The following is a 10,175-nucleotide window of genomic DNA, read 5'->3' on the forward strand; positions in this document are numbered from 1 at the left end:
TGCCTTGTTTATCCTTCACTAGAAGAATCTGGACATGGTCTCTAGAGCCAGAGTGGCTCCACCCTGGCCCCAAACCAGCATATCACTTTGATCTAAAAAAAAAAAAAATACTCAGTGCAGACAGAAGCAATGGAACATACAGGCTCGGTGCAGGGACTCTAGCTCTGCTGCTTGTGGGTGGTGTGGCCTCATCGAGTTCCTTAACTTCTCAAAGGCTCAGTTTCTCATCTAGGAAATGGAAATAGCAGTGGTATTGACCCCACAGGTCGTTAGGAGAATTAATTGATACGAACAAGCCACTTCAACACTGCCTGCCACGTAGCAAGCATTTGATAAGCTTTCGCTATTTTTCACTGAAAGTTTTTCCGTTCATCGGGCCAGAGTTTATGCTGCTTCTCACTGGGCAGCCTGAGGGAGAGTCCTCTTCCCAGTTCTCTGCTGTTAGCCCCTGTCCTGAGCCCTCCAGAAGGAGAAGAAGAATGAAAAACTCCCTCTCCCAGTGAAATGCTCTGTGCAAAGAGGGTTATGTGACACTGACGAGTTCCCATTGGCATTTTAAAAGCATTTAGAATTTGAGTATTTTTTAATCCTGATGCCAAGCAGTTTTATTTATGAGTTTCAGAAATAGCTTGAATTGTTGCATCTGTTTAGCTCATCTGGATCCCCCTTGACAGATGGTTAGCTGCAGTCTGTATGAGCTTTCATTTTATAAGCTGGGTTACAGCTTATAAAAATAAATCAGCTCTGTCCAAGGGTGTTTTAAAATATATATCTTTTTTTCTTGGAATTTTGATTTAGGTAACAAAAGGGATAAACAGTCAGTGATTAAGTCACATCAGTCCTTTTAGTCCAAGTCCATTGTTCCTCTCCTAAAAGTAAACGCTTAAAGCAACCGTGTAATTATCTCCTCTGCCCTCTTCCCTTTTACCTATGAGGTGAGTGAAGAGATGGATTCAAAATTTGATGCATGGAGTCTCTGGAGGCGAGAGAGGAATGGCCTCTCAATTCAGTCTGGGAAGCTCCTCCGAGCCCTATTAATGCCGATCTCGAAGGAGGCTCTGGCATCTGTCATCCCAGCCAGACAAAGGAAGTGCCCCATTGGTGGCCATCATCTGAGTAAATTAGGAGGGGGTTGGGCAAAAGGCCAGAAGGAAGGCCTGTGCAGCCTGGAGAAGAGAAGTCCGCTGGTGGCACTGAGATGCCCAGGGGAACCCTTTCGGCAAAAAATGGAAAATATGGACGTAAACAAGCCGGTGTCTGTCTGCGTTCCATTTCAGTTTCCTGAATACTGCAAGGGCACAGGTGCTTTGTAATTGCAAGGAAAGAATGAATAAAACCCTTCATTTTAGTTTCATAGGTGTGCGATTTCTGGCAAATGAATGCCTGAGATTATTTTTTTGGTTTTTGTTTATTTTAAAAGACCTCTCCTGTGTCAATCAGATCCCGAGGAGTGCTGGGTAGGGGCCTAGCCTCTGGTCCATCTAGCAGAATATTCTGTCTGACTAAATTTGCAAGGGACTTGTTATAGGGAAATAGGATGCGTCCTGTCCACGGGATCATGAATTCATCTAAAGTGCACAAAGACCTCTTGCTACTATCTCAGTTGAGAACGTTTCCAAGCCTCCCATGAAGTAATTTCCATTTTCAGTGTATTTCTATATTTCTAAGCATTAACGATGTTTTCTCCTAGAGGACACAGTAATTTTCTTTGTCCAACACTCTTCTTCAGGCCCACAGTTTCTCTGCCGTAGCCTGTCAGTGTTTGGTGGCCCTGAGCTTCTGCTCTACCCCCACTGAGGTGTCCTGTCTTCATTCACTCATGTAAGAGCATTTTTGTAATAGAACTCACATGCCCTTCAGGAATTATTTTCGACAGCTGGAGGAAAAATTTGAAACATATAATTAATCATAATCTTTGAGATGCGACTATCTTGAGTTTCCCCAGTTTTCAGGTTATCCTCAGTTTTATTTTTATTCCAGGATTCTGGATTTCATCCCACAATAGTGACACATGCTTGTGACTTGAAACACTACAGCTTCACTTGCTATTTTTCTGGGCACCTTGTCTCAGAGTTTACAAGTTGGTTAACAGACATGTTCAGAGTTACCATGTGTTAAAAACTACGCTAGGATCTTGGGAAGACAGAAATGAACAGGACCCAGTTCCCAATCTTGGGAAGGTCACGGTCTGATGGTCTCTCGACTCAGGACAGCTGCTTGTCCTCTTCTTAGTCATCATATCAGGTGGTTTCATGAAGGAACAGTCTCCCACTTAGGAGGTAACAATAACAAGAGAGGCAGCTTGAGGAGCTGCGTTAACTTGCTTTGAAATCTTAAGAAGGTACTTTGCTGACTTAAATAATTATCACTAATTCATAATTAGTAAGTCAATGTTTTCAACTGGCTAAATGGTCTCCTTGTGACCCACACACTTACCGTGGTTTCTAAATATCTCTGAATCAGCTAGGGAGGGAGATGAGGGGATGCTGTCTCCGTGAGCTGGGCTGTCACTGCTCAGGTCAGGTATGAGAGGACATTGGATGTGACCACAATGACAGATACAGAAAATTCCAAATAAAATTTAAAAAATTGTATTTTTCCAACATTCATCTTCTTCTGGGCCATGGTTTCATGCTGAGATGATGTAAATGACTTTATGTCATATGACTGTTTCACACACCTGCACCAGAGGTCAAAGTCTGGCCAAGGAAAGGCTCCTCCTTGGTACAGAGATACCCACAGCACAGCTCAGCCACAGGCAGCTGGCAACCCTGATGAGTAAAAGGTTAAAAATGAAATAATTACATATTTGGATCATGAAAGTTTCAGGATATAGTGAAATATTTATAGGTATAGTACTTTTCTAACTTGAAAAAATAACACTTTCCCCCAAATTGTTGTCATTTGCTTGCTACATTAAGTGAGGGTAATATTTAATGAAGAATCCTTTTTCAAATTAGCTGTTCCAGGATTCTAGAAACTCCCACAAAGGAAAAAGATAACATTTCCATTATCATATCATTTTTGACAACCAGTAAGATTCATTAAAGGCACAAAAAACAAGAAAGGGTAATCCCACCCACACCATGCGGCGATTTCTCATTAAAGGAGCCAGGGAGCTTTTCAACAAGGAGATTAATGGAAACAATCTATAGACTGTCACCCTCCCTCCTTGCTGATCTACATTCTGCTGTGTAGTTGAAACAACAGGGGAATGCAAAGGCCCCACATGATGAATGACGGATGCCAGACCTCCGGTTACTGTCGACTGGATAATCCCAACAACACACTTGGGGAAATGACGACAGGAGCCTTTCTAGTCTTTTCTTTCTGTGTCTCGCATCCTTTCCATGTGGGTCATTTCAGAGACTCGGATTTGTTTTTCATGGTAAACAATGTTTCTCAGCATGTGCAGTTTTTTTTAAGAAACCCTTTTTCTTGCTGAAAATTGTATATTTCATCTTATTTGCTGACTGGTAAGATTTCCTGGCCTCTCATAAAACATGACAGTTCGGAAATGTTTATTTCACTGACTCAGATCAGAGAGACTTTTGGGGCTGGGCAGAAATGTTAAGGATCACACAGTTCAACTCCCTCACTTTATAGACAAGAGCGCAGAGGTTGGGTTCCCCTGTCTGAGGTGGGCTTCTGCTTTGCCACAACTCACAGGGCAAAAAAAAAAAAAATCTTTAAAGTGGAGAATACATTACCGAGGTAACAAAACTACTATGTGGGAAAAGGGGAGGGTGGGTGATAGAGAAAGATGGACATATTTCCCCTGTACAAACAGGTAAATGAACCAGAGGCCACGTCAGGTGGCCAAAACAAATCAACAAAAGTAGGAAGAACAGCCATTTTTTCTAGATTTTTGGCAGCTCAATGTTTTGAGTGAGTTAGGGAAAGACACTGCTGCATCCACAGGAACAAAAAAAAAGGAAATATGATATCAACAAGCAGGCTGCCTTACCCCACCCTCTCCCCCATGCTCTCCCCCACGCACCCCACAATGGAAATGTTATCTTTTTCCTTTGTGGGAATTTGTAGAATCCTGGGACAGTTCACGTTAAAAGGATTCTTCATTAAATACGACCCTCACAGGGGACAAACTGTGAGGGATGTTTATCCCATGATCTTTAGCCTCAAAATTCATATATATTAATATAAAACATATGTTCTCACAGCCAATACTACTGCAAGCCATAGACAAACCGCCAATTGCAAAGGATTTTTAACATGTTAAATAAAGCGCATTTGCAGGAAGCTAAACCTTGGGTCCTCTGGGATAACAGTTCCCGTGTTATCTACCCATTGCGATTGGTATTCAGTTATTTATGCTGTTCTATCCAAATTGAGAAAACTACTCACCTTTAGAATATATCTTTGTTAGAGGCTCTCTACGCCCCTCCTCCCTCTAGGGTAGCATCCAAATCCCGTGTTATCTGGATTGAAGAAGCAGAGAAAAGGAATTGGAGAAATAATGACGTCCTACATTTTTGGCAAACTTAATATATTTCAGGGAACTTTCAAATAGAACCTTTCATTTGATCTTCACAAATAATCCTCTGAGGTAGTTACACAGGTATTATTCTCCATTTCACAGAATGAAAAACTGGATTCTGCACACAGCTATGTAGAAGGATTTGAGGGAGGAGGGCAGGATCACAGACCGGGAAGCCATCTAGTTCACCTTCCTCAATTTGAAAATAAAATACTTGTGGTCTAGGGAGGTTCGGGAGGTCACCCAAGGTCATGTAATTTAGGTTTAGCATTAGGAAGCGGCCGCCACCTGCTGATTTCCACCCTGGAGCTTCTGTCATCCCTGTGGCACCCCCTCACACTGGCAAAGTCCTGTTGGAGGGTGGGCGACTCCCACTGACTGAAGCTAGGCAGCACAGTTTCGATTCCCTCCTCCTCCACCCCGCCTGAATACTTAGTTTAGTGGTCGCGCTGAGCCAGCACTCAGGTAGAAAAATCCCTTCACAGCACAGGAGACGGCCCCTGCCCTCCAGGCTCCTCCCTTGGTCTCCCCTGTGTCCGTTCACTTCCACTCCTGTTCTGCCATTTCACTGGGGTTTTCTTTCTGTAACACTCATTGAGCTCCTTTTTCTGCCCAGAGCACTCTTCTCCAAGCTCTGTGAGTGTTCTCCCCCGTCCCGTGTGATTCTGTGATGTGTCTGTCTCCAGTTTCTGATACCCTGTCACCTTCGACACGGCGAGCCCTTCATGAGGGACTGCTCCATTCATGACCTTAATTAACAAAAGACCTAAAGAGAAGTACTGGTTTCCACAGGGAGCTCTGTGAGCAAGGTGGGGGCAGGTGTGCAGGCTTCAGGACTCTGCCCCGGTCATCTGGTCTGGCCTTGGAAGCCATGTAGTTTAGAGCCGGAGAACAAGTACGTGGCTCCCACCACAAAGAATCCGAGGCCCCCTTCAACCTGCTTTCCGTCCTGGGAACCGTGAATGAGTGCCTCTTTCATCCTGGATGGGAACCGCTAAGCTTCTGCATTTTACCTTTCTCTCACCCCCTTCTGGCCTTTATTTCTCTCTAATATTCTCCTTTCTTTTCCTTTTCTCTTCCTTCATCCTCTCTTCAACATCATCTCATTTTTTTCTGTGTGTTGTTATGTCAGCAGCATGATAAAAGCATTGACTGAAAAAAAAAAAAAAAAAAAAAAATTTTCCAGATTGTTTTCTGTACTGCTTTTCCTTCAAGGACTACATAAATTGCTGCTTATTTCAACATCTTTTCAGTAGAAAATTACCTTTGTTTTTATACCATCTTCTCAACATTTATGGTTTGTGTCACTCACTTGGCACCTCTGACATAGTGGCCTCATTGATCATGGTCTGTCTGTCAATGTCTCCTGTCCTGCTTTCCTAACAAGAGGATGAATTCCTTTCTGGAAGAGAGAAACACGTCTTCAGCATCTAACAATGTATCCCACAAAGAGTCCAGTGTGCTTTATTCTTAGTATGAACCTGCTTTGGTTTGAAGACCGAAGGGGTGATTTGAATTTAACTGGGCCAGATATTATAAATAAATCATATCTGGAAACAACACTCCAAATGTTCCGAGTTACTTTCTAGTTGATGTATGCAAAAACAAAAATCACTCAGATAGGAGCTTTGATTAACAATATTATAAAGTCTGTATAGCTGAATGATTTCAGGATGGGCAGAGTTATAATTTCCTTTCATAGAGTTTACATAAATTCTTTTCATAGAGAGCAAGTTGCACCTTCTCATGCAAATGAAGAAATTATCATGGGTTGGGCAAGGCTTTGAGGATGATAATAACTACTGAGACCCTACCATGTTCCAGGCACTGGGCGTAGCACCTAATAATCTTGTGAAATGCTAAGAACTAATAAATGCTATTGTTTTCTGCATGTAAAGAAACTGGGCTTTAGCAAATTTAAACAACCGGCCCAAGATTACACAGCTAGTAAATTTTCAAGCCAGGATTAAAACACTTTAACTTTACATTTAATGGGGGAAGTAAACATATGTAATGGATAAAATATTTTCCTAACCTCCTCACATTTATATTTTAATGTAGCTATATATTCTGTTAGACTATGTGTCGCAAAATGCATAATCATACGAAGCTATAACCTGATAACGTTGAACACAGTTATTTTCAAATACAACAGAAAATAATTTTGAATTCTACATAAAATCATTATAACTAAGCTTCCAGAACCTGTTACGTAAGTCACCTCACTTGTTACAATGAACCTATGAGTTAGGTGTAACTATATGTCTATAATGTACATGCTACTGTAAAACTGGCAATCAATTATAATAAAAATTATAATGGAAACTAGTATTCCTTGAAAGTTTTTCCACATCCTTTCATTTGCATATGAAAAGATATTGCTTGATGATATATCACCAAACAATGTGTTATTTACATAACATTTCAAATATTACAAAGAAATCGTAGTGGTTACAATCTCTCCAAATCATGTCTTCTCATCCAGTTCAATAGCTTTGGTTATAATTAATATGTCCAATAAATGCATTCTGTTCAATGAGAATTTGATGCACTTGTTTTTGAAGTCTTGAAATGAATGCTCAAGGATTATTGATCTGAATCACATCAACTAATGGTTTAATCAACAGGTCACCTGCAACAGCAATGTGAATTCAATTGATATACCGCTGTGCTTGCATTGCAAAATGATTTATTTCTTGCCCAGACATAATTATAAAACTGTAAAAGATGTTCAATCATATATTGGACTTTTCTTAGAATTTCATTAGACTTATTTTTTTTAACGTTAATTGAAATGTTCTAGAGAATAACCTACATGGAACCAAATTTAGGTATAGCTGTGGTGCATACGAAACAAGGAGGTTTAATCTTGTTAGTATAAATACTGTAAATTACTGGCTTGGGGACTTGCAGTTGTGTTTTCATATGCCTAGAATCCATTTAGTAAATTTCCTTTTCCAATTCACTTAATGGATGCATAGCACTCTCAAAACCTTAATTGTTAACAGGTCTAAAACATTAACAGTTTATTCTATTATGCCATTATCTTCATTTTATTGTAGAAAACCCTATTGCAATTTTATGGCCCTGTGATTAATGCAGCATTTCTTTTTTGATGCAGGCAAATGGTTTAACTATGGAATTATCTTTCTTGTCTTGATTTTGGATCTTAATATGTGGAAGAACCAGATATTCTATAAGCCTCATGAATATGGGCAGTATATTGGCCCAGGACAGAAGATATATACAGTGAAAGACGCGGAAAGTTTAAAGGACTTGAACAGAACCACACTCTCCTGGGAATGGAGGTCCAATCACACTAACCCTCGGACGAATAAGACGTATGTTGAGGGGGACCTGTTCTTACACAGCAGGTTCATAGGGGCTAGCCTCGACATCAAGTGTCTGGCTTTTGTCCCAAGTCTGATAGCCTTTGTGTGGTTTGGATTCTTCATCTGGTTCTTTGGACGGTTTCTGAAAAATGAGCAAGGCATGGAGAATCAAGACAAAACTTACACCCGCATGCAGAGAAAATCCCCATCGGAACACAGCAAAGACATGGGAATCACCCGAGAGAACACGCAGGCCTCGGTGGAGGATCCCCTGAATGACCCTGCTCTGGTCTGCATCAGGTCCGACTTCAACGAGATCGTCTACAAGTCTTCCCACCTCACCTCGGAAAACCTGAGCTCACACTTGAGTGAATCTACGGGCACAACAGAAGCCGAGCAAGACCCAGCGATTTCTAATTGTCCCCCCACGAACTAGATCCACTTCCTTGGAGAGAGCACAAAAAGCAGCTCCGAGTGTACCTTTAAAGTTAGTCTTTCCTTTTGTAAATGTAAGGTTTACGTAGCGTTAGGTAAAGAGATACAAACGATGCCACACGGTGCTCAACATGCTTTTTTCTAGGACTCATTGTTTTCTATTTGTATTATAATACACGTGCCTACTGTATACTTACCAGTCCCCTAGAGATGCTTTCCACAGTTGCACAAACTATTTACTGACTTACAGCATAGTAGACAAGCTGATTACCCATGTATCTGATGTTCAACCATAGTGGTGCCTTGAGACATTAAACTTTTTACTGTACCAGACATGAAGTGTGGAACAGTTCTATCACCTATTTACCCTGGGTCAAGGTGTTTTTGTTTGTGTTGTTTTTGTGATATACAATTATTTTCATTTACACTTGATGTCTAAGCAGGAACCAGAGCTAAGGTGTGAGTCAGAATTTCCTCGTTCCTTATTCAGCAGCAGAGTTGGTGACTTTGACAGCTGGACTGCAGCAAAACATGGTGATTACCTTTTAATATTTATTGGCTGTCTGCCAAACACAAATAAAGATGCAAAATTCAGTGATAGCAGAACTCCAGCCCAACACAGGTCACTACTCATGAAATGTGACTTTCTCTAGCTAGTAATTGCAATTAGGTGATAATACCTAATTATGTTTTCCTAATTAAGGATAAATTGCTACTTGATTAAAAATCCTGCCCTTCACCTTTGGGAACAAAGGTTAAGAGGCACAGTTGGGTGAACTCTCAAATTTACTGGCATTTACACAAAACCCCAGACAACCGAGGAACTGAAGTTTAATCATGTGAGAGTCGCACAGCCCCCCATCTACAATATTTGTACATCTTTCTGCAAATACAGCTCTGGACAGTGAAAATTGAAAAACACGTGCCAACCCTGAACAAGGGAACTTCTCTAAGGTCACACAGGAGAACCTTGTCAGGGTGGAAGGCTGTGCATGAAAAAATCTGTTCAGTGTTTTTTGTGCGTGTGTGTACCTTTTTTTTTTTTTTTAAAGAACTAAATGTTGCACATAAATAAATAAGAATTCTACATTAGTAATTATGTACTGTACTTTTTGTTTAGGGCATTCAATTGCATCTTAGCTTAATAGGAGTCCATTTAAATGGGGTTTTTAAAGCTGGATTGCCAGGCAAGTTAAGGAAAATAGAACACTACCAACTCGCTGTTAATTTTATTCCATAAATTATGGTTATGTTTCTTGAGGGAGTTGAGGGGGATCACTTTTAAGGCAAAATTATTTTCCTGTCACATACTGACAGAGCTGCATTTTGTCTTTATGATTTTTTAAATCTCTCTTGTTTTGATCTATCTGCTTTTAAGCTTGCAGCATAGCATGCATAATAGAACGATGCATTTATCTGTCACTTGAGAGCCAGCTTTAATAAACATCTTTCTACAATTGTTTACTAAGCAGTTGGAACCATGCCCCTGCTGTTCCTTCTACCTTTAATAGCTCTGCTAGTAGAATCATAAACATCTTTGACACAAAAAACGCAGAGATCAGGCTCACGGTGGTGACCATTGACCATACTATCCACAGAACCTCACCCTCTCATCCCTTTGCAATGGTGGTCATTACTAAATGTTCAAACCCTAGGACAGACAGCTTTCAGCTCTGGGACAAGTAAATAATGCCACCTGGCACCATATTTTTTATTGGTTCTGAAAGTCATTGTCTTATAGAACGAAAAAAACACTGATCTAGAAAATACACATTTATTATTGGTATGAATTCCTCATAAAAATATTATTGAAAATTTTCATGTGGTATTAAGGGGAAAATATTTTAATGAGAGACTCGAACTAACAGAAATAAGGAAAAAATAACAAACCTACGGCACCACACATATGT

The 10,175-nt window shown here is 40.5% G+C and overlaps 1 protein-coding gene across 4 annotated transcripts in view; it reads left to right on the forward strand.

The window, feature by feature from the left end:
* TMEM117 (transmembrane protein 117) overlaps window positions 1-9,361 on the forward strand; it is a 435,999-nt gene extending 426,638 nt beyond the window's left edge. For 2 of the 4 annotated variants that reach the window (XM_003793549.2, XM_012807485.2), the window contains one exon: window positions 7,620-9,354. In XM_003793549.2, the coding sequence (XP_003793597.1) occupies window positions 7,620-8,266 (647 nt within the window). In that variant the 3' untranslated portion in view covers window positions 8,267-9,354. Of the gene's footprint in view, window positions 1-7,619 lie in introns of all 4 variants that reach the window. The other 2 variants (XM_003793550.1, XM_012807484.1) reach the window with 2 other exon arrangements.
* The last annotated feature ends 814 nt before the right edge of the window (window positions 9,362-10,175 follow it).

The sequence above is a fragment of the Otolemur garnettii genome, unplaced genomic scaffold (assembly GCF_000181295.1).
Source record: "Otolemur garnettii isolate 467f Iridium unplaced genomic scaffold, OtoGar3 scaffold00070, whole genome shotgun sequence".
NCBI lineage: Eukaryota > Metazoa > Chordata > Mammalia > Primates > Galagidae > Otolemur > Otolemur garnettii.